The 23894-nt window shown below is 35.2% G+C and overlaps 5 protein-coding genes across 6 annotated transcripts; 2 read left to right on the plus strand and 3 right to left on the minus strand.

Moving 5' to 3' along the window:
- Positions 1-245: 245 nt before the first annotated feature.
- On the minus strand, positions 246-1915 carry LOC104767936 (phosphoglucan phosphatase LSF2, chloroplastic). The gene is made up of 4 exons (XM_010491919.2): positions 1571-1915; positions 959-1164; positions 699-869; positions 246-621 (listed from the first exon to the last, which is right to left on the minus strand). Exons 1-4 carry the CDS (start codon positions 1827-1829, stop codon positions 418-420), a joined length of 840 nt encoding a protein of 279 aa, XP_010490221.2. The 5' UTR covers positions 1830-1915; the 3' UTR covers positions 246-417.
- Positions 1903-3205, plus strand: LOC104704243 (large ribosomal subunit protein eL43z-like). The gene is made up of 5 exons (XM_087463709.1): positions 1903-1910; positions 1988-2117; positions 2317-2356; positions 2659-2747; positions 2872-3205. The coding sequence occupies exons 1-5, from the start codon at positions 1903-1905 to the stop codon at positions 3016-3018; spliced, it is 414 nt and encodes a 137-aa protein (XP_087319835.1). The 3' UTR covers positions 3019-3205.
- Positions 3206-3231: 26 nt separating this feature from the next.
- LOC104767864 (adenine/guanine permease AZG1) lies at positions 3232-5657 on the minus strand. The gene has a single exon (XM_010491852.3). It carries the CDS (start codon positions 5125-5127, stop codon positions 3382-3384), a length of 1746 nt encoding a protein of 581 aa, XP_010490154.2. The 5' UTR covers positions 5128-5657; the 3' UTR covers positions 3232-3381.
- A 12123-nt stretch (positions 5658-17780) lies between these two features.
- On the minus strand, positions 17781-21141 carry LOC104767794 (5-amino-6-(5-phospho-D-ribitylamino)uracil phosphatase, chloroplastic). 2 transcript variants are annotated; one of them, XM_010491787.3, is made up of 11 exons: positions 20781-21141; positions 20564-20686; positions 20389-20457; positions 20165-20269; positions 19704-19758; positions 19047-19120; positions 18756-18839; positions 18528-18668; positions 18377-18442; positions 18188-18297; positions 17781-18096 (listed from the first exon to the last, which is right to left on the minus strand). In XM_010491787.3, the coding sequence occupies exons 1-11, from the start codon at positions 20880-20882 to the stop codon at positions 17928-17930; spliced, it is 1098 nt and encodes a 365-aa protein (XP_010490089.2). In that variant the 5' UTR covers positions 20883-21141; the 3' UTR covers positions 17781-17927. The 2 variants fall into 2 exon arrangements, with proteins under 2 accessions (XP_010490089.2, XP_087344517.1); XM_087488391.1 differs by having other exon boundaries at positions 18377-18438; positions 18524-18668.
- A 123-nt stretch (positions 21142-21264) lies between these two features.
- On the plus strand, positions 21265-23715 carry LOC104767711 (uncharacterized). The gene has a single exon (XM_010491719.3). It carries the CDS (start codon positions 21867-21869, stop codon positions 23541-23543), a length of 1677 nt encoding a protein of 558 aa, XP_010490021.2. The 5' UTR covers positions 21265-21866; the 3' UTR covers positions 23544-23715.
- Positions 23716-23894: the final 179 nt, after the last annotated feature.

Genomic DNA, 23894 nt, shown 5'->3' on the forward strand with positions numbered 1-23894 from the left:
CTGACATATTCTCTGTAGTTGGTAAAGGTATAGAAAAAAGCAGATTTAATAAATTCTCTAAAGTTTTTATGTGGTCGTTGGGCCGAAAACATAGACCATAGGCCAATGATATTGGAAATGGAACAATCATTCATTTACATGAGCTAAGTGTTGTCTTATGTCCCAAGATCTGGTCACTAGTTCTTCTGATGAGTAGTGTCGTCACTTTACCAAATGTTATAAATACTTTATCTAGGTATATAGACTGTAGCTAAGATTTTTAGCTTTATTAAGACCTTGAGAGGAAGATAGAGTTCATGACAACAAGGCGGATTAACTCGCCATATAAGGTTTTGTAACCATCAGTAGATTTATTTAGAATATACAGAAGTCAAGATTTCTTATTTGATACAATAAATACATATGCTCTAGTGATTTTCAGGTTCCACGGAGGGCACGAACACGTTCTTGAATCAATTTCCTTTCCCAATCTGCAACGTCTTCGAATGCATTCTCGGGGAGACTCTCAAATGGCTCTTTCCAGGGATCGTTCTTGGCAAGATCATACGTTGCACCGCGGATGGCTCCTTTGTTAGGCCCACATGGACGCTTCGATACCAATGTGTCATAAGCAGTGTTAAGCTGTTCCAAAAACACAGAATCAGATAGCAAAAAACTTCTTGGAGTGAAGTTGAGTGAGGGAGACCTTTTTTACTTACGTTCATGTCGCAGAACCAATACATATAAGCAATAGAAACCCCTGGAGCTCTTCCCAATCCAGCTGAGCAATGCACGTAGACTCTTCCTTTACCTTCTGAAACCGCCCATTCCAAAGAAGAAACAGCTTTTGGAAGTTGGCTCCTCAACGAAAGCGGATCAAAGTCTTTTGCCTGACAGAATTAGAAATTGATAAACAAAAAAATTAAAAATTCATATTCACATGATTTCACAGGTTGAGAAGGCAAGAAATGTTCCTTACGGGCCTTCTCATGTGACGGATTCCAAGCTCCTTACATCGTCTAACAATGGAGTCTAGATCGATTCCCCAATAGTCAATGTCCTTGTCCTGCTGCAAGTTAAGTATGTAAGCAACATTCTCTTCCTGCTTCAAGTGATCTATGTCCTCAGGTTTCTGTGGCTGTGACCCAACAATCAGTTCATCTCTTATCAATGTATAGTTCATACCTGAAGAACAGAACAAAGACCAAAAAATGTGAGAAAAAATCATCACATAAACCTTGTATCCACATGAAACACTAAATCCTTGTAACACAGCTACTGAATGTGTTGCCCAAAATACACTAACCTGTGCGTTTTTTTAGCTTTCAGAAAGGAAAAAAAACACTAAATCCTTGTAAACACAGCTATCAATTTCATAAATCTGTTTCAAAGTTCAAGAAACTGTATACACCAAAGTTCTTGGAACTTAAACAACTACACTCACCTTCCTCAAGAACACTCTCTCAGTTCAAATCTAATCAAACACTAGCCAACCTAACCACAAAGTCAAATGAATGAACACTGTTCTACTCTTGACAAACAAAGAAAGAAATCATTAATTATGTAACAAAATCGAAGAAAAGATGTATACCAAGATCATGATGATATTCATAAGGGCTCCTCATCAATCTCTTCATAGCTGTATTGTAATCCTCCATTTTGTTCTTGGAGCTAAGAGAGACCCCATTTGTTCCTGAGCTTTCTCCAGAGATTTTGCAAGACACTCCCGCCAGATTTCTTCTGTGAAATCTCAGATCAAACGACGAAGAACTGAAGCAAGAAGATCTCTCAGTTTCTCGGGAGTATCTAGTCACCGGGAAAATACAGCTCTTGACTCCAATCACACTCATCGTCTCTCTATCTCTCGTTCTTCACCTGATTGCAACATTGAAATCTGTGCAGTAACATATGCGTTTTACAATAATGGCCGGGTGTCACACAAAACGATAGCGACATTTGTGTTATTGGGCTTTTAATTTAATGGGCCTTTTAATAATAAGTTATATAGCCCATTAAGTAAAACCCTAATTTTTACCTCGCCTGTATACAAAATCGAAACGAGCCAAAACCTAAGTTCCCTCCTTCTTCGCCGGCACTTGCCCATCGTCTGCTTCCCTCCTCCCAAGCCGGCGAAAATTGTGAGTTAATCTTCTGTTTCGTGAGTATACATTCATTTGAATATATGTATTCATCATACTAGATCATTCATTTGATTAGATAGACTTAGACGTGTGATCATGTGAACTTCAATCATTGCTTACTAGATTGTTCCATCTCCCAGGAATCTGGTTTTAGATTGTATCTTTCTTACAACTTATCTGTATTTTTGGATTTCAGACCAAGAGGACCAAGAAGGCTGGAATTGTCGGCAAATATGGTGAGTATTCAGTAACTAATCCTTGGCTATATATAGCTGTTGCTGTGAAGTATACAACTTTAGAATTCTCTTGGTTCATATGTTGAAAGCCTAAGCGTTGTTTCGATGGTTGGAATTGGCTAATAGCATTTGCTTAAAGTATACAACTTTAGAATTCTCTTGATTCATATGTTGAAACCCATTGACCTTGTTTCCATGGTTAGAAGAATTAGTATCAGATCACGAACAGAGAAGTGAAATGTCTCTATAATAATGTTTGAATCCTCAATCTTATCTGTTGAATTTGTTGTGTTTGCAAAAAGGTACACGATATGGTGCCAGTCTTAGGAAGCAGATCAAGAAGATGGAAGTGAGTCAACACAGCAAGTACTTCTGCGAGTTCTGCGGAAAGGTACTCTTACTCTTATTACCATCTCTTGAGTAACACATTGTCTTTGAATCCAATAAGGCTTTCAGTTTGCAAAGATTTTTTGCTTTTCAATTTTGTGAAATGAGTTTTTGTTTTGGTTATGTAGTACGCCGTGAAGAGGAAAGCTGTTGGCATTTGGGGTTGCAAAGATTGCGGGAAAGTGAAAGCAGGCGGTGCATACACAATGAACACAGCAAGTGCTGTGACAGTTAGGAGTACCATTAGACGATTGAGAGAGCAAACCGAGAGCTAGATCCAGAGAATCCTAACCTTCCCATCACTGTGAGAAGTCCTTTTTGTTCTATCAAAATATCAAAGTTCCATCGGCATTTATCTTGATTCAGATTAACTAACCCCCTTGACTCCTTTTGGGGTTTTGCCTTTTTGTTTCTGTATTGAACCTTCCAATTCTTTTTCAATGAAGTTTACAGTTTGGTTTATATGTGTAAGAGCTTAACCTTACCAATGTCAAAATTTCTACAGTTTACTTTTATTTCTCCCACCACATTTTTACACTTTCCTCTACAAGAGAAATAAATCAATAATGCAATCACTAGTCTTTTCTTCCTAACAAAGAAATCTAAAGACCAAAAAAATAAAAATCAAATGTAAAAATCTAAACGGTAGTAGTGTCATTATCAGTCTCACTAGCTTTGACAAGTCCATTGTTATGATTAACCTCTTCTTCTTCAACTTTCCTTTTCAAAAACCCAAACTTCACCAAACCTTCTTCACCCCAATCCCATAGATGCAACACGATGTAGCTCCCAATCCCACCGATCAACCCGTACGCGACTGAGTAAGTCAACGGCATCAGAATCATCGTCACGAATGCCGGAATCGCTTCCCTCATATCTTCCCAATCAATCTCCGTCACCGATTTCATCATCATCACTCCCACTAATATCAACGGCGGACCAACCGCCCAAGCCGGAATCGAAGCTAGCAACGGCGTGAAAAACATCGCTAAGAAAAAATAAACCGCCACCGTGATCGCCGTCAGCCCCGTCCTCCCACCTTCTCTTATCCCCGTCGACGATTCGATGAACACCGTCACCGGAGATGTACCGAGCAAGGACCCGATCACAATCGCGGACGCGTCGGACATAAACGCGAAATACTGTCCGGCGAAATCTCCGTTCTCGTCTACGAATCCGGCGAATCTAGCCATCGAGTAAAGCGTCCCCGTCGTATCTAATATATCCACGTAGAGGAACGTCACCAGAGCTTCCCAGAAATGTCCTTTGCTCATACCGGAGAAGCTCAAAGCTCCGGCGGTGTGTTTGATGACGTGTACATCGACGATCTTTTTGAAATAATCGTGAGCTGCGTCTCCGGCCGATGTGTTCGGAAACGCCGTTACCTCCGTGTTACGGAACCACGAGATCGCCGTCACGAAGACGATCCCGTAGATCATAGCTCCTTTCACGTTCTTCACCAAACAATAAGCTATGATCACGAATCCGACTATACCTAACCAAAACGTCGGAGACTCCATTCGTCCGTGAACACACATAATATCGCCGGAAACTGCTCCTCCGGCGAGTAAACTAACGGTTCCGTTAGCCGACGTTATAACGGGAGCTAAGGATACTCGTGACGAGGTTGGACAGGCGGCGAGAGTGACGAGAGTTGACGGACTATAACCGACTAAACCGATTCCTTGATTGTTCTGTAAACCGATGAAAGCTAAGAAAAGTCCGATTCCGGCGGAGGAGCTGATTCTGACCGGTTTAGGGACGAGTTTCGCGAGCTTTGCTCTGAAACCTATAGCGGAGATGAATAGAAATATCAACCCTTCGATGAACACGGCGGCGAGTGCTGTCCGGTATGAGATTGAACCGGATCCGTGAAACCCGACGACGGTGTAAGCGAAATAAGCGTTAGTTCCCATTCCCGGAGCTAAAGCCAACGGGAGATTCGCCATCAACCCCATGATTACGCATCCGATTAGTGAGGCAGCTACGGTGGCGACGATTAGATCCTTTCGGATTCCTTCAACGCATGCGGCGTAACCGGGATTAACCGGGTTGAATTTGCAAGAAACGTCGGGTTGGAGTAATCGGAGACCCGGTCCGGTACACTGAGAAGGGTTGATCGTTGGGTCAGAGCAGAGAGGGATACAGTCGGAAACAGAGCAAGTACCACCGGAATCAGAGAGGATCGAAGCGTTGACGGCGAGGATGTAAGCCATGGTTAAGAAAGTGGCGGTACCAGCACGGAGCTCAGTGGTGAAAGTTGAATTACGTTCGGCGAGTTTGAAACGTTTACCAACCCGGCTCGAACCGACGTAGGTGTTGAGCCGGTTTAGTAGCTTGGGCTTAGGTCTAGTACTAGTAGTAGTAGAAGGTAGTTGCTCCATTAGAGGAGATGAGATGATCACACAGAAAGAAGTACAAGAAAGAAAAATACAAAGTTTTGTTTAGTTTTTTGGGTTTTGTAATCTAGTGAAAGAGAACAGGGTTGTGCTTATATATATCAGAGAGGATTATATAAATACAGCTGTGTGTGTAGTGTATAGTGGGGGAGTTTTAGGGAGCTTTTGATATGATTAGAGAAAGAGGAAAGATTCTGGTTAGAGAGGAATGGGATCTTTAGAAGAGAAGTATCTCACATGTAACCATGTGTCCAGGATTCTTGCTCACTTTTATTTTTCTTACATCTTGTAACAGTCAGTTTTGTACTTTTTTAATATATTGATATGCAATCTCTGACTATTATTGAATTTGTTTAGTATTGTTGTAATTATATCATGTAATCAATCACACGTATTTGTCGGGAAGAGTATTTTCGACGCTTTTTTTTACACTTAAAAGATGTCATTTTCTTGATATTTAAGTACTGTGGCTTTTGTAGTTTTGTATCAAGTTTTTTTTTTCTGTTATAAATGGTCATCAATATGCAGAGCTTTATTATTAAAATTGTTTATTATGATTATGGTGTGTATGGATATGTGGCAACTACACACAATTGCGGCCAAGAAGGTCGCGTTACAAAGTTGGCTACAAAATACAAATGTGAACAACTCTTAACTAACCCCCTATTATATATTTGACCAATTGACTTTGACCTCTCAACTTATTTTTTTTGGGTGATATATAATTTTCTAAATAGACATCATTTCGCAAAATTGTATTGTTTTTTTTCCAAAATTTAAATGTTGGTTTTCGAAAATATATTATGTTTTTTTTTGTTGATCATTTATTTTTCAAGTGGATCATCGTTTGAGTAATCTTTTGAACTCAATATGTTGGTGGGGAAGTCAAAGATATCGGTTTGACTACGATTGATCGACTTCGTGTAGTTTGGTTTATATAATCGAGCTTATTATTTAAAAAAAAATTTCTTAAAAACAACACTAAATATTAGATGAATCACAAAGGCTTCAATTGGTGACCAAAATTTAGGAAAAAAACGAGAAGGAATATCACATTCTTTTTTATTCCACAATTTTTTTACCATTTAATAGTAATATTTTTTTCTCTACATTCCTCTACATTCTTCAAAAAATAGGGAACAATAGAACAAAAATATTCCTCCCCAAAATTGATGAAGAATAAATGGAACAAAAAAAACAAATATTAAAATTCATTTTTATTTTATAATAAATAAAAAATATGTTTATTAATAAAATTTTAATTTTGTAATATAAAAACTTTCATATTTTTACAATGTATTGACAGGAAAAAAAAATTTGATAGGAATTTTATGCTAAACTAATCTTAAGGCTATATTTGAAAACTGTATGAATAGTAGAACAAATTTAAATTACTATTAAAATTTTATTGTATGTTAATATCAATTATTAATATTTAATATGATATATCTAAAATTTAATTTACAAATTTTATTTGAAAATCAAATATAAAAAAATTTATTATATATACATTAAAATAATATTAATATTATAATTGAAATTTAATTTATTTAATATTTAATATATTTTAAAAATATTTTTATTGTTTAGTTACTATTTACTATTTTGTTTTTTCTCTGCAGATTTTCCTTTCATTGCTCAAAAACTGTTTATTCCATTTCGCATTATTTTTTTTATTCCTTTTCTTTTTGTTCTTCTAATGGTTACCAGTTGAGTAAAAGCCATAGAATCTTATTTTAATTAAAAAAAATTAACCAAATTCTAAAATGTAGATATTGGGGAAGACAAGAAGATCATCAGAAAATAGACGTCTCACTATAATCAAGATGTAAAGAATTCAAAGAAGTAGTTCATTCATTTTTCTAATTAACAGCACGTGGACGGACATAAATAAGAAGAAAAACTCCAGTTTTGTGATTCTTAATATGACAGAATATTTAGTCTTGTCAGTATAATCATATGTTCCTCCACGATCTATAATAAGGGAAAATAAACTACTATACATGAGAATATATAATCTGTTTTATGTGTAGTTATTTTGATTAAAAACCTAAAATATTTGAAAAGTAGTTCATGAATAAAATGGTAAGATGATACCTATATATTTGAACTAGAACAAATTAATGTAGATTTGAACGTAAGATATCTTTTGGGGGCCATCCACTTATAAGTGTGTCTTTGTTACGAGTGCCATGCTATTTATTGTCTAGGTCTCACTATCAACTTACAAGTAACGACACTTTACTGCATATCAATTATTTGCGTAGGCCGCAGTATTTATTTCCATAATCTACTACTTCAGCATTCGACAAAAAGAAAACGTATTAATAGATTTTATATATATATATATATATATATAATGTATAGCCAGATTATAAACAACTATTTACCATTGTCAAAGAGTGGTCCATCTACTAATCTACATATGGACTAACCAATCTTCCACGTACTGTGCAAGTTGATGTAAGCGTGTGATTAGAATTCAGCAATTGGTATATAAGGGCTTTTCTATATTTACGGGTTATGGTTTAAACTTTTAATTGTCAAAAAAAAAAAAAAATAGCCGTTTAGGGTTGCGGGTTTCAGAACAAGCGTCTTATATTGATTTGTAAATTTGAAAGCTTGCATTCTCTTCATTTTTTATATATATTTTTGGGGTAATTCAAGATTCTATATATAGTTCCCTCTCGTATGTTCCAGGGTTAGAACTACTCTACCTATGAACATCTGCTTTGAAAAAAACAAAAAATTAATATATAAGGACGAACGTAAATATGATATGGTCATCTTAACTATGCTATGCCATTTAGGAATATATGATGATGATGACGACGAAGGATTAATCGAACTATCGAAGGAAGATACGGTAGTAAGAAACTTGGATTAATTATAGTCGTCGTCGAGGCTTTACTATATAGTATATATGTTGAAGACTTTCACAGTTCCAACCGCATCATTTCAACTAGAAGATGGTATATAAAAAATTTATGTGTATGGAAGGAAAGTTTACAGAATTACGTCATGATATTGTGGCACAAGGAAACGAAGATAAAGATTCATCAATTCATGGATGATCCCAAATAATGATTTAGTCACCTTGCATGCTAATATCCTCCTCACAAGTAGTAATTCTTAATTATCGCGAACACAAAAAGACCATGAGATAACACAAAATGCTAGACTTGTGGTGTGATAGATATTTTAAATAGTTCGTTCTACCATCTCAGTCCAAATATTTTTGAATCTTCATGTTAATATTTTTCTTAATTTGAAAAAGTATATATTTACGTATTAAAAAAAGAACTAGTATTTTACCAAAAAAAAAAAAAAGAACTAGTATTTGTTTTGCAGATTTGTAGTATTAATCATTGTAAAAATAAATAGATTGGTGGTGGCCGACTTCACGTGAGGAGATGCCCTCATTGGAGTATTGGACAGTCATTTTGCTTTTGGAGTAATAAATTTTGCAATTAATAAATGCAGTTCACCCACTTGATAACAAATTTTGATTATATATTTTTTTGGTGAAGGTTCAAAACATTTTTATGTTTCTCTCGATCATAATCCGACGGCTCCACCTTGTCTGATTTTATCTCGTCCACATAACTAAAGGTTGGTTTCTAGATCCTCGATTGTACTATTCATTAAATATGTTTTAAAACAACAAGAGAAAGGCGATTGTACTAGTTTGAGTGATGTATCTCCATTCGTTTTCTTATGAGTTATGGCTTTTTAAATTACATGCACTGTTTTTATTTTTTAATGAACTTCAAATGTGTGTCTGTAAAATAATGATCAAAAGATGGAATATCGTAATCCAGAACCAAAGAGACCATCAAGGTCTCGCATACAGCGAGCAGGAGATGTGATCATTCCTTGTGGATTAGAATCATTCTTTATAGGCATTGATGTACTAACACACTAAAGATATGTATATAAGAGATATATGTGTACGTAAGTGATGGTCAATGTTAATCTTATTCTAAAAAGTCGATTCCTCATAGTCGAATTTATTGTAGCCATGTATATCATATCATTTATGATTTATCCATCAATATTCAATACCGTCAAACATCAAAATAAATGTCTATCATTACAAAAAAAAACTGCCGTTCAAATAGTATTGACGATCCCGATAGAGTTAAAAAAAAAAAACAGTAGTATATGGATAGTGAACAGAAATTTAAAATTTTATATATACTTAAAGTCAGGTTCATGAATTTTTATGTCGACTATTTAAACTGAACTGATGATTGATATAATTGTAACATTTTTTGCGAGTGATAAAACACTTGCGAGTTACGTACGACGACTAAGATCAAAGATGCAACATCAGATTATTATATTGTTTTGAATTAATGCTTACAAACTAAAACTCCAAAGCAAAAACATTAATAAAACGACCACCACGACTTAAAACATAAGAGTTTTTAGGTCGGTAAAAGGAACACAATTCTCGACATGTTTCCACTTTGTATCCAACTTACAAATTATAATTCTCTTTTCTTTCGGTTATTTTTTTTTTTCTATTGGATAAGTAACAAGTACAGTATATCGTAACTAAGTAGGTCATCCCTTATAAAAAAAAAACATGAAGTATTGTATTTTAGAATTATCATTTTTTATAAGCATTATAAAAAGTCTTATTTATAACTAAATAAAAACTAAAAGAAGAAATATGTAAAGTTTCATGGGAAAGTATCGTTCGACCACTCTTTTTGTGCTATCAGATTTTTGTTCGTCTCCACATGATTTTGACAACCAACAAGGCACTATCATATATGAATCTTCTTCCCTTCTTAATTTTCATCCATAGCGTTATATTTCTCTTCGAAATTTCCCTATCTTGTTTTTGTTATATATTGGTGTTCTTTGGTATAGATGAATACGAAGATGACAAAATTTATGGACAAGCCAACAAGAAAAAAAAATATAATTTTTCCTTCGTATGGCATCCAATCCATATTGGATTTCTAAAGTATAATTCAACTAATAAATATTTAATTTTTTCCATTACAAGTCTATATTTTAAAAAATCAAGGTATTACATGATATAAGAGAATATGAAAGAAAAGGACAAAATGGAAGCTGGTAAGTAATAGAGAGGAACAAAACAAAGGGAGCATAATGGAGTTGGGCTCAATTAGTCACTTTTTAGAGGACTTTTCAAAAAAGTCTTCCTACAACATTTTATTTGTTGGTCGTATCCTCTTATCGAATAATAAACTTATCAATTAGCTTAGTGGATTTTTTTTTTTTTTAAATCATTCAGTTCATTAACCATTCATTAAACTACCCACAAGTTAAGCAGCTACTGTTTCATGCAACTATATATATGTACGTACATCTATGCACAAAAGGAATTAATAGCTTGAGATTATTTTGTTGGAAATTACACATATATATATATATTGACCTATTTGGGTAGTTAAGTGCGTGTGTTTTGAATATAATTTTGAAACGTAAGATTAGGTGCAGTGGATTTGTGGAAATTAAGAAAGTTTGATCAGTGGAGGGGTTTGAACTTTTTAATGATGGAGTTGGCCAAACCAAAGTGATTAGTGGCAAAGCGTTAGCCTCTACTTTTTTCCCCTCTGGTGTTTCAACTTTCTTCTTTTCTGAAAAAAACCCACTGAAAATTCATTAAGTACATTAAAACTTTTATTGGTCACTTGTTAATCATTAGTATTTCAGTGAATATTTTAAATAAGCAATGATACAGACAACTATTTTTCATGACTTTTTTGGCCACACCATATTTAGATTCGAATTTGGTTCGTTGTACTCGGTAGCTTACGGCTAAAAGCCTAAAACATATGGTCTTAAAAAAGATTTAATGAATCGATTGTAAGAAAAATTCGACTTTTCAGGATTTTTGAAATTAATCGGTTGTAGACTTTTGATCCAATTTCTCTAAAGTGTGTAGGCAACACAAGCAACATCTTGTCCTTATGTGTGTTAGTTGGCTTATTTGACTTAACTGAAGATCTCTCTTTCTTTGAAAAGTATATGTAAGGATTATATATGTATTCTTCTTCTATATGAAACCTAGCTATATAGGGTTCAAACAAAACACAACTGATCAAACTTTTATGAAAACGTATATATAGGGTTCAAACAAACACAATATATCACAATTTAAACGAAGACGTATAAATAGGGTTGAACCTTCATATTATTACCATATCACAATGAATTGTTAGGATATTATATAGGGTTCAAACAAACACAATGGATCAAACTTGTAACAAAACGTATATATAGGGGTTTAACCTTCATATTATCTCCATGTCACAATGATTCGTTAGGATATTATATAGGGTTCAAACAAACACAAAGGATCAAACGTTTATCCAAAACGTATATCACAATGATTCGTTAGGATATTTCATACGAAACTCGATGTATTACTTTGTTGTAGTTTGTACTTTATGATTGTATTTGTTATCTTCAAACAAAAATATCAATTTATGTCTATTATGCAAGTAGGTTCTTTATTTATAAAGGATGACAATGAAAGGGGGAAAAGCTAACTAATTGTTACAAGAAATAATGTGGATGATCAGCATTTTAATTCATTTATAAATATACTACTGTTTTTTTGGTTATATCTTTTCCATATCCTCTATCTCTATGCGTCAAAATCAACATTTTGCTGGCTGGGGAGAGAAGTGGACCCTCATTTTGTTTGGTTATGTTTTTATTTGTTTGGACAAATTCGTTTAAAAGTCGCATTACTTGCAATCACACCCAGTTTAATTCATATATATGAGAATAAATTAAGATATATATATATATATATATATAAAAGCTATGATCCAATTGGGTGAATACAAATTTCAAATTCTTAACTCCTAACTTTCTTATTTGCATCTCCTTTATTCTGTTTGATCGTATATTTTTGATAGGTTCGAAGAAACGTGTCATTAACATGATATACATTAGTTTTGATTAGTTTCGTTAATTATCTTAGGAAAACCATTATATTAAAATGTTCATTCTGTCGGATGAGAACTTAAATATCAATATCCAGAAATAAATAGTTACTTACTTTTCAATAAGTTGTCATGACACAATTTTTTTATAATTTATACGCTAACAAAAGCGAAACTTTTAAAGAGACTTGCAAAATTAGACTACGAACTTGAGTCAATTGCAATGTTAGACGTCTTTTTTTCTCTCTCCAACATTTGCCACTTTCTTCCTATTAAATCTTTGTCTATTCATTTTATTCACAAAAATGCCATTATTTCTGATTTATTTGAATTTCTTGCGAAAATGTTTATTACATCCATATCCTCGTCTTCTTCTTTTATTTACGGTTGTGTCACCACCATCCATTTTCCAACAACCATGAACAACCAAATTTGAAGCTCTTAAAGCTTCAAGAACCTGAATTTGTAAGCTTAAATAACACCCAATGCTATGAGAACTTCATTTTCTTCCATCTCCTCTCCATTTTAATCCAAGAAAATTTGCAAGTGCATTCATCTTGTTATATGTCATGATTCTTGGATAGTGATTAAATTGGTGCTGGGTTTCTTCTGTGGTGACTAAAGACGACGTTCTCGGTGCTTGACATTGCGAAACAACCACCGATAATGTTATTTTCCGGTAGATTTCGTGATTTTCCTTGATTTTTTTTGCGAAATTAGACTTCATTTGTTAGTCTAACCGTCATAATATCATGTAAAGTCTACTATGTGGTCAAATTTGCAATAAAAAATTTATTGAGTTTCGAGCCCGTAGACTGAAATTTCAGTCTCCTTAATTTCATTTGAAAATAAAAAAATATGGTTCAGACTCCATTATAATCTTTCTGTCGGCTACTTCGTTTGCAGTCTACTAAGGTGTATTTTTGCAATTGACCAAATTCTTGACTTTTTAGTTATGACTGTCGGACGAAGTCTTCTTCCGATAATAAAAGAGTAGACTTCTATAGTGGCTATTTTTGGATTTGATCAAAATATAAAAACATTGACCGTCATATTATTGATAGAAAATTAATTAGTTGACTGCAAAAGAAGTCTACTAGTTAAAAAATTAAAATGTTGGTCAACCCCAAAAATGACCACGGCAGACTGCAAACAAAGTCAACAATCCTGGAGACTTCGTACATAGTCTACTTGGCGAAAGTCAAACTTGGTCAATTGCAAAACTAACCACAACGAAGTTTACTTTTTCTAGTTGACGGATAGATGAAGTCTACTTGTTAGCTAGAAGTCTACTACAAAGTCAATGGTTTGGTCAATTGCAAAAATAGCCAGAGTAGATTGTAATCGAAGTTAACTTGTTGAAACTTTCTAAGAAGTCTACTCTGTTCTATGTTTTTAATTGCAAAACTGACCAAAAAATTAACAAAGGAGGACAACAAAGAAGTCAACTATCCTAGTGTACTTCATCCGGTGTCTGCTTTATTAAATTGTAATTGCAAAAATAGACCACACAAAATAGACTTCAAGGGAAGTATCTTCATAGAGGCTAGTTTATGTCTACAAAGTTGACATAAACATGAAGTCTTCATAATTTGATAACCAAGTTATTGCAAATTGGTGAATAATTTGAAAGATTTTCTTGTTGTATTCTTTGATATATGATATGTACTTGCCTCTGTATGTTTTTGAAATGATTATCTATTATACATATGGAGAAATCAAGTTTTTGGTTTTCTTAGGCAGTTAGGTTATTAACTTAGACTTATTTTTGAAGTCAACGAGTTGGAGTTCTGTGTGAAATCTGTATAATTGAAAAAGTCTTTAATTGAAAAAAGAGTATGATTGCTTCACAATCCATCTATATATTGGTTGAGAGAGAAGATTCTTGTTCCTCACAAATCTGTTTACTACATTGCAATGGTGAGAACTAAGAAACTTAAAAGGAACAGTTTCATATCCTGATTTAGTTTTTCTTTATAATTTTGTTTTTGTCTTCTCTTCTTTGTAGGTCGTAAACATTGTGTTGAGGTTGGCGTGGCTGCAGACCGTGCTGGATTTCAACTTCGTGTTCTTACATTGTGAAACTATGGTTGCTCTTCTTCCTGCTCTTGAGATCATACGTCGTGGTATATGGAATTTCCTTAGGTAACTTCTGAAACCAAAAAAATTTAATCACTGTGCTTGCTCCTTTTAAAGCATTTTTTACTTAAGGGTTCTTGCTTTGTCTAGTTGTGAAGGTTGGAGAACGAGCATTTGAACAATGTGGGAAAATTCAGAGCATTCAAATCAGTTCCGCTACCACCATTCAACTATGATGAAGAGGAAGATCGAGATAGTTAAATCTTAGATTGTTATCAAATCAAGGGTTTTTTTCACATGAGTGGTACTCCAATTTTGTATAGTTCCTTGTAAACCAATAAAGAAGTAGGAAATGAGCATGATGAGTCTTCGGATATAACAATCTTTTCTACCTAGGGTTATTATTGTTGTGCTCTCTCTGTCACAATGGGAGAGAGACCTACTAAACAAACAACAGCGATCACACATGTGAGCTATTTTAACTATGATACACCAATAATTACCCTTGAAACACTCTAAGAAATTATGAGGTATTGACACAACAAGCGTAAGAAGCATGAGCATATTGATCTTGCAGCAATAACCCAAATAGTTTGCCAAAACAGCATCAACTAAGTATATCATATCACTCGAGTCTACTACTAAAAAAGCCAAGGTTGCTGCCTCTTGATATCCAACAAGGAGTGATCATATTGAGAGCCAATCTATAGGAACAGGTTTAAGAGCCTTTGGCCCATTTCTTATCCCTCTCTTGTGTTTAGAAATCTGCATTTTTCATAAAGAACAACTTTGATTAACACTATCATTCTCCAAGGAAAAAAAAATACACATTTTCATACTAGATAGCTCTGAACACCCAAGAACATATGAGCCTTAAGGAACCAAATAAATTTAGAACTGAGCTTAAATCCAGACGCCACAATAATTCACAACCCTAATGAAATTTTTAACATTTCAGAAGCAGGAAAACGAAAAGGAGAAAAACCAAATAAGAGAGACTGAGAGTTCCGTGACCTTCTTCTTAGGCACATCCATTAGCTCCATGGATCCGCCGGTATCAAAACTTGGAAGCCCGAATCCGAAACTCTTTTCATCGATTGAACCCGGCTGATTCTGATCGAACTCAGGCAAAACCAGCGGCGACATAGAAATGGGGCGATCGAAAGCCATTGCTCAAACGGAGAAGATACGAACTCAGAGATCTTCTGAGTTCAGATCTAGTACCAAAAGAAAACAACAAGTAAACGATGAGTCGTCATTAAAATTTGGAAATGAGAAAATCGATAAGGAGAAGAAGTTGAGAGATGGATTCTTACGAGAGAAGCTGAAGTAATACCGGCAGCGGCGTCAATATCATCATCGACATCGTCGTTCAAATTCCACCAAATCTGGCTATGATCTAGCCGCCGCTACAATCTTCAGATCTGTCAAAATAATAAACCACTCACACATTAATACACTGATTAACGAGAAGCAAACAACAAAGCATCATAGGAGAAGACAAAGAAAAGAAGAAGACATTACCTGTCTAAAACTCGAGATTAGGGTTTGGACTAAAAGGTCGATCTCTACACCATGTTTGACAGAGAGAAGAGCTGTAGATGAGGAAGATGAAGAAGAAAGGTGATTCTGATGATGATTTGATGAGAGACAGATTTTTTTAGTTTCAGAATCGCTTATCGCCAGAGAGAGAGGCAGAAGGTGGAAGAGAAAGAAATGAAAATTATTAGGGTTAGGGTTAGTGAAAATTTGGTATATATAACTCGGTTAATTAAAACCGATCGATTATGCCCTGCCGAACCGAACCGAACCGGTAACCGAATTACCATATTAATTTCGCCGATCAGTTTATTGATCCTCTCACAGATGCTGCCGAAAACCAAACATCTCGGTTTAATCGGTTCGGTTCTCTCGTTCTGACCGAACGCCCATGACTAATTATTAATAGTTAATGGCATAACAAAGTCAACCACCAATAGTCTATAGAGAAGTCTACTTAAGCCTTTCCTCCCTTAATTTGACTCATTTATATGTAAATTTATTTTATTTCAATGCAAGAAGTCTATGTGGTTATTATTTTTGGTCAATAGATTTATCAAATTATTTTTTATAAATTTTTTAATTAAAATTTAAACTATAATTAAGGAGTAGACCTACCTTTATGTCTTCACATATATTCAATTTGTAATCTACCTTAAATAAATCTATTGTAGACTTCCTCCAGGTTACATCTGTCATTTCGGCTTCTGTTCATTATTTGGTCGTAAGGGAGTCAACTGTAATTTCAGTACCCTTAGTAGTTATGTTTCTCAAATATTGAATATGAGGTCTATTACTGCATTCAATGTCAAATAAAAGTATACAAAATGCAATTGTCCCAAACTTCTATGGTAATTTTAGTTTGTTTACGAGAGAGGAAAAAAGCAGGAAAAACATCAAAAGAAATAATTTCTGTAAAGTAAAACATTGAGAAATGATTATCTTTTTGATATAAAACTAAAATTGTATTTCTAACCAAAACAAAACCAATATCATTGGACTAGTTTATGTTCGAAACTTTTATCGATGCATTAAAAAAAAAAAAAATTACAAGAAAGCCTAATAGCTAGCTAATGACATTGGGAAATCTAATCATTACAAGTTTAGGTTTATGCACAATGTAACAAAGAATAAGTCTGTCAAAGAACATTCTGATTATGATTAGTACAGCAAACATAAAGAGACCCCACTTTTCTTTATTTTTTTTTTCTCTTTATAAAATAAATCCCCACCCAATAAAATGTCGAAATGAGTTAAAAATACATTCATTAGTTAATAATTAAGAGATAACTTTATAAAAGTTTTGCGTTTTATGCGATTCTGTGGAGTACAATTAATAGGGCACATGTCAATCAAATTCGCAAATTGAATCAAAGGTCCTTTTAGATTTTGCTTGTAACAATCAAATTGCTCCACTTATCCATTTCCCAAAAGGAAAACATCTTTTTTTATTTATTCTCTTTCAAATTCAACCTACAAATATGTATGCAATTCCTACATTGTACCATCGAGGCAGAAAGTGAGATCCTGAAACATAATCACGAATTATATTACTACCATCATTGGTAATGGTACAACTAAACACAGTCAGCTATTATACTCCATAGTTCATACTCAATATACATCACTTATTGTAGACTTAGCAAAAGAATTTCGAAAAAGTTAGATATGGTAGGACTTTTTACTGTACAATGTTTATGAAACTTAAATTATAATTTGCCATTTTTTTTTCCCATTTTTGATGCCTATTCTTTTAATCTAGTTTCTACTAATGATAAATGGCCACATGGTGAAAATATATGGTTTTTCGTAGGCAATACTGAAACACAAATGGGTAAGTTTTTAGTTTCACCACTTCTGCCTAACAGTCACTGTTTCCAGTTTTGTCTTTTGGGTTCTACTTTATAAGTATCTGATTCGTTTTTAACAGCCCACCATTGATGCCATTGTCCGAAGCTCCAGGAATGTTTTCTTGGGTCCACTTTCCCATCGCTTTCTCATGAAACTCCACACAACCAAAAATGTACAATGCAAAAGAGTTAACAACATTGGTCTTGAAACAGCCAAAAAAAAAACCAACGAAAATGGTGATAATACGCATGCTATTTCACTCGACAGATCCGGTTTGCGTCTAGTATACCAACCATATGTATAAAGTTATAAACCATAAAGACAAGAGCTTAAGAGATTATATGAACCTAGCCTAACTACTATATGCTGCGATTCAATGCTTTAGAATATGGTATCAATGGTTAGCTTTCTTTTGGGCGGTGATTTTTCTATGATTTGTTTCTCATGCTCCATAAATGTAGAGCCTTTGTTGGCAAACAATCTTCTGAGGTTTATCACAGATAGCTCGTAAAAGTTTCCAACTGCAAGATCAGCCTGAACCAGATCATACCTGCAAATTTGTTTTTTGATAAAAGTTAGATGCCAGAATGCTTCTGGTTGGTTCCCAAAGATGGGTAAAAGAGTAACTTTATTATACTTACGCCCGATGAGCACCGATTAATCCAACTGCCATCATTGTACAGTTGTGAGCAGCAGTTATACCCCTAGGATCATCCTCGAACACAACACATTTCGACGGTTTTCTATCCAACTGCATAAAAAGTTTGTAATCTTTCACCAAACAATTAAAAAAAATTATCTAGGATTCACAATTGAAATTGTAACAGTACCTTCACAGCTGCGGAAAGAAATCTGTGAGCTATAGATTCCATACCATCTTCTTCTGAAACCACTGCCTGAAATAGAAAATGAATACAAGTGTCAGCAAATATAACCATTCATTTGCAAAAAAGGAAATGATTCTCTAAAGTTATTACTCGCCTGGAAATAAGTTTGAAGTCCCATCCGTTCAAGGGCATTAATCATGTTTTTTCGATCAAGATTTGAGACAACAGCACAGGGAATCCGAGCAGTTGAGACAGCGTCAAGCCAATCTCTAAGTCCCTCTTTTGGTTCTGTGAGCTGAAATATAGATGGCGAAACCAACTCAGGGAACCTAGAAATGAAAAACATCTTAGTAAAACAAAGATTGGTAAAGAAAGACCTTACCTTGAGAAGATTATCATAATATAATTCCGATAGCCTCAGTTTCAATCTGTTGATTTTGCTTTGCGTTTTCTCCCAAAACAACACCTGAAATTTTATTGGAATCAACTACTGATTAAACCCCTTTCCTTCTGATATGAATCAAGCAGACACATAGAGTCGTTATGGCTAACTCATATATATAAAAGAATACTACGAGACAAGAGTTATGAATTCACACAAGAACATTTATGTCACTGTTTGCTTAAACTTTCATATCCAAGAAAATGGCAACTGCGAACAGAAAAATCAAACCTTACTCAGCACATGGTCAGCGCCAGCATAAAGCATCTGTCTTTGGATATCACCCTCCTCCACAATTTCTTTTCCTGCCAAACAAATTCATGTACATATCTAATTTGAGAAATGGGTTGTTATATATGAGTAAGGTAAAAGCAATTCCTTTGAATTTTAAAGCATGCCAGATAAAGACCAAACACACGAGATTATCTTAATACAGCAGCTCACATATTAAACCTCTACATAACAAGAGAACTATATCCTGCAATGAGCATCCAGAGCAATCTGTATACCGAAAGGAATTGATTGTTATAGACGCAGACTCGCCGAGTTTTGCATTTGGGTTTACTTGCGTTTTAAAATCTAAGACAGTTTTCCAAATTTTGTTGCCAACTTCTATTAAAACTCTAAAGGTTCTTAAAACACTGAACGGGAAACACACTATATTAACATCTAAAACGTAAAAGAAAAATGCAAAACAAACAATTGAGGCCTAGAAGGTAATCTAAAGTTTGAGTTCATTGAAATCTTTGGTTCACTCTCGCGACATTCCTTAATAGGGTGCAGGGGGCATTACAATTGCATGATATCTCTCTCCACTCACATGTATGCAAAAAGAAATTAGGTTATATATAGGTAAAATTTAAAAGCAGAAGAGCAATAAAAGCTTACCTTCTTCTGAAGCGAGCTGCTTCCAAGCTTCCAACTTAAGACTTCGAGTATCAGCCTATAAAGTTTGAACAATAAATGGAGAAATGAGAAATTTTGACTTCAGAATCCAAAATTAGTATAGACCTCATGTGATTTACCACCTCACATGAAAGCATCATCTAAAAAAGCAATTATATTCTATAACTTTTGCCAACTCGTGCCATACAAGAAGAATAAGAAACTATATCTAAACTAGGCCTAAAACTAGTATGCATGGACCACGCAATTCTATCCTACAACTTCCTAGAACTACCAAACAATAGGGCAGCATCATCTAAACAAAACTAAAAACCAATATTTACAAAACAAATCTTCATGCCCCACCAGAAGAAGAAGCTATCTATCTTAGGTAATCTAGTTATAAGCAACAAGAACTTCAATCAAGTAACTTAGCAAAGAAAAAGATGGTGTCAAAGAATTACCACAACATTGTCCCAAGAGAAAATAAGTCCATAGGCTTCATCTGGTTTCATTGCGTAACGTATTCTTTGAAGAAACCCATCTTGCAACTTCTCATTCCAGAAATCCTACTTACACAGCAAAATAAATAACTAGCGAGTTACCAACTAGACAAGCTTTCCATAAGCAGCTCTTTTGATCAAAATCTCAACAAATAAAAAGATTCAGAAGCATTAGTAGCTCTTACCACATCCACTTTGAGAGGACCATCTTGTCTAAAAGTCTCAAACCCTTCTCCATACTCAGCTCCAATCGCCTTAAAAATTCCAACAAAATCATCAATAAATTCATCAAATTGCCACTTCTCATCCACCAAAAACCCCAGAAAACAGAGACTACTCTGAGCTATTTGAAAGACTTACCTCTTGCACAAAGAGTTTGTTTGGTTTGAGAGGGAACCCATTAACGTCGCCGTTGAGATCATCAGACCCAGATGAACTCCTCATTACCATACGCTGCTTCACAAGCTTCGTCTCTTTCGGTATCTGAAAAAAATAAAAGCCCAGAACTTTAATACTATACACAATCGAATTCGAATCAAAGACAAAGCAGGAACAACTAAGGGATACTAATACAAACCAAGAATTTGAGATTCGAGGCGAAATTAGAGCGAGGGAAGCGGAACGATGGTTCGGAAGAGATGAGTAGAGACGAAGGACGAGTACTGCATGAGCAGCCCATGATCAATTTTTTTAATTAGGGTTTCTTCGGAATCAGATACTGAGAAGATGATTGAACAAAAGCATTCGTTTTTATAGTTTTGTTGTGAGGTTTATTGAGTAAATTTTAGGGTTCGGACACGGAACTATCTAAAAGCCTTTGTTCTGGTTCATACGTTTGGAGCCAGACAACGTAGAGAGAGAGATAGAGACAGAAGGTGAGAGAGAAAAAAACGCTCATATCTAAGTGGATCACACCAAGTGTGACGTTTTACTTTCTCGGTGTCAGACGTCGCGTCGTTTTCATGGATGTTTAAAAACACCACGAAGTCTGCATCTGAGAAACACTATGGACCTTTGTTGGGTTTTTTTAATACAAATAGGGACGTTAATGGGCCAGTCTAAACTTTTTCGAACAAATATAATAATGCGATTTCTTGGGACAATAATGGCGGCCTGATCGATGATGCTAAGTTAAACTGCTACCAAGAGAAGAAAGAAAACAAGAATCTGAGACTTGTTCTTCCCCCAACGACCAATCTCATGTTCCAGCAATTTCACACCAAACCTTTTTGATTTACACGCTTATCGGTTCTTCTTCTTCTTCAAACTCTCTTTTTTTGAAAATTCATAGTCTTCTTGAGTAACGCAACTTTCTAAATTTTTCTGGGGTTTTTTTTTTCTCTGTAATTGTAGTGGAATCGAATTTTTGGGGGCATTATTAAATTCGATTCAAACGAGTTTCCCAATTAAGGGTTTGATTGATTCCTTTTTCTTTACCATCTTTGTTTAGAGTCAAATCTGAAGACTTGTTTGGTTTCAACGTGCTGAAAGAGAAGCTTCGTTGGCAAGTTGGAATATTTTCTTCTTTTTTTTTTCTTCTGGGTTTTATATTCTTTGCCAACAATGTTTAAGCATATATGCCTTCAAGAGTAGCTCCTGCTTTATTCCACAAGATTTGATCTTCTCCAAGAGAGAGAGAGAGAGAGAGAGAGAGAGGGATACAATGGGATCGAATTGTGATGAGAATTCGAAAGTAGAGATTGAGGAATCTAATGGTTCTTCTGGTAAAACTAAGGTTCCTCCTCCTTGTCCTCTTGATCTTTCTACATCTAGAAGAAATCTGATTGGTGGTGATGGTAAACCTAGGAGATGGTCAGTTAGTGCTTTGCCTGATTCCTCTAGTAGAATCAAGCTTCTAAAATTTGGTTCCCCTTCTGCTAAATTCAAGAAAATGGCTGAGGATAGAGACGAGGTTTCACGGTCAGTGACGAGCTCAAGTAGCGGCAGCAGCCATAATTTCAGGGAAAGAATCAGTGGTGTGCTTCACCGGAAGATTGATTGGAGTTCTCTGGTGAAAATGGGTAAAGAATGGATTAAGAATCCTATAAACATGGCTCTCTTTGTGTGGATACTTGTCGTTGGGGTCTCTGGTGCTATTCTCTTCATGGTTATGACTGGTATGTTGAATCATGCTTTGCCTAAGAAGTCACAGAGAGATGCTTGGTTTGAAGTTAACAACCAGATCCTTAATGGGTTGTTTACTTTAATGTGTCTTTATCAACATCCGAAACGGTTTTATCACTTGGTGCTTCTTTGTAGATGGAAGCATGATGATATTACAAAGCTTAGGAATGCTTATTGCAAGAACGGGACTTATAAGCCTAATGAATGGATGCATATGCTGGTTGTTATCATTTTGCTTCACTTGAATTGTTTTGCTCAGTACGCGCTTTGTGGTCTTAATGTTGGATACAGGAGATCAGAGAGACCTCCCATTGGAGTCGCTATATGTATCTCTGCTGCTATTGGAGCTCCTGCGGTTGCAGGTTTGTACACTATACTAAGTCCACTTGGGAAAGATTATGATGATTCACATGAAGACGAGGAGAATCAACTGCAGCGTGAAGAAGGGTCTGTGAATCGCCGGTTTACTTTAGAGAGGAGGTATTCGTTTGCTTCTGCTTCCACAGGGGTTGGAGATGGAATGTTTCCCGTGAGTGATCCTCAGTGGAGTGGTGGGATTTTGGATATTTGGGATGATATTTCATTGGCTTACCTTTCTCTTTTCTGCACTTTCTGTGTCTTTGGATGGAACATGGAGAGAGTTGGGTTTGGGAACATGTATGTTCACATAGCGACGTTTATTCTCTTTTGTTTGGCACCTTTCTTTATATTCAACTTAGCTGCGGTTAATATCGATAATGAGACGGTTAGAGAGGCGCTTGGGATATCTGGAATCCTTCTTTGTGTGTTTGGTTTGCTCTATGGTGGATTCTGGAGAATTCAGATGAGGAAAAGATTCAAACTGCCGAGTTATAAGTTCTGCTTCGGTAGAGCTGCGGTTGCTGATTGTGCGCTCTGGTTATTCTGTTGCTGGTGCTCTTTAGCTCAAGAAGTTCGGACTGCTAACACTTATGAGATAGTGGAAGATACATTCTGCCAAAGAGCTGAAGAGAAGAGTATGGTATCTCCTCTGCCTCGTGAAGACGGTGTGTTTGATCCTCGGTTTGGTCTCGGGAGCTCCCCGAAAAACATAAGCGGAGCTAGTTCTCCAAGCCCGAGCAGGTTTTGGAAAGAGGTACACAGTCCAAATGTACAGACACCTAGAGTAAAAGAAGAAGATAAAAGCGAGGTTGTTCTGACTCCACCTTCTCCTCTGTCTATACACCGAGAAGCTTGATATGGAATCGGAAGCCACTGGTAACTCTCCTTCTTTTTTCCTCTTATGGTAATGTATAAGTTTGATTTGAGGATAACTTTTGAATACAAGTCTGTTTGAATGATTACATGTGAGCTGTAGACAAATCCTGTAATGTAAATTTTTTCTGTCATACTTCAGTTAGACCTTTACACTTTACAGGCTTCACTTTTGGTTTCGAATACATGGGTTAGTAGTAAAGTAGTAAGAACCTGAGATGAATTCGTACATGGACCGTGAGAGATTTTGAGTCTGTCATGTTTCATCGTTGGTCCAGGCACATCTTGTGAACACACAGTAGTCTTTTATTTTTTCCTCTTGGGGTTAAATATG

This window comes from Camelina sativa, chromosome 1 (assembly GCF_030686135.1).
Source record: "Camelina sativa cultivar CO46 ecotype springtype chromosome 1, ASM3068613v1".
NCBI classification, from domain to species: Eukaryota; Viridiplantae; Streptophyta; class Magnoliopsida; order Brassicales; family Brassicaceae; genus Camelina; species Camelina sativa.

Excerpts from the sequence above, each read along its gene's own strand:
- LOC104767936 (XM_010491919.2), bottom strand. The coding sequence starts at position 1,829 with ATGAGTGTGATTGGAGTCAAGAGCTGTATTTTCCCGGTGACTAGATAC. Across the intron at positions 1,165-1,570 it reads TGAATATCATCATGATCTTG|GTATGAACTATACATTGATA; the intron begins GTATACATCTTT and ends TCTGTTCTTCAG. Across the intron at positions 622-698 it reads ATTGGTTCTGCGACATGAAC|CTTAACACTGCTTATGACAC; the intron begins GTAAGTAAAAAA and ends TTTTTGGAACAG.
- LOC104704243 (XM_087463709.1), top strand. Across the intron at positions 2,118-2,316 it reads CTCCCAAGCCGGCGAAAATT|ACCAAGAGGACCAAGAAGGC; the intron begins GTGAGTTAATCT and ends TTTGGATTTCAG. Across the intron at positions 2,357-2,658 it reads TGGAATTGTCGGCAAATATG|GTACACGATATGGTGCCAGT; the intron begins GTGAGTATTCAG and ends GTTTGCAAAAAG.
- LOC104767864 (XM_010491852.3), bottom strand. The coding sequence starts at position 5,127 with ATGGAGCAACTACCTTCTACTACTACTAGTACTAGACCTAAGCCCAAG.
- LOC104767794 (XM_010491787.3), bottom strand. The coding sequence starts at position 20,882 with ATGGGCTGCTCATGCAGTACTCGTCCTTCGTCTCTACTCATCTCTTCC. Across the intron at positions 19,121-19,703 it reads GCAGCTCGCTTCAGAAGAAG|GAAAAGAAATTGTGGAGGAG; the intron begins GTAAGCTTTTAT and ends TTTGTTTGGCAG. Across the intron at positions 18,443-18,527 it reads GACTTCAAACTTATTTCCAG|GCAGTGGTTTCAGAAGAAGA; the intron begins GCGAGTAATAAC and ends TTTCTATTTCAG.
- LOC104767711 (XM_010491719.3), top strand. The coding sequence starts at position 21,867 with ATGGGATCGAATTGTGATGAGAATTCGAAAGTAGAGATTGAGGAATCT.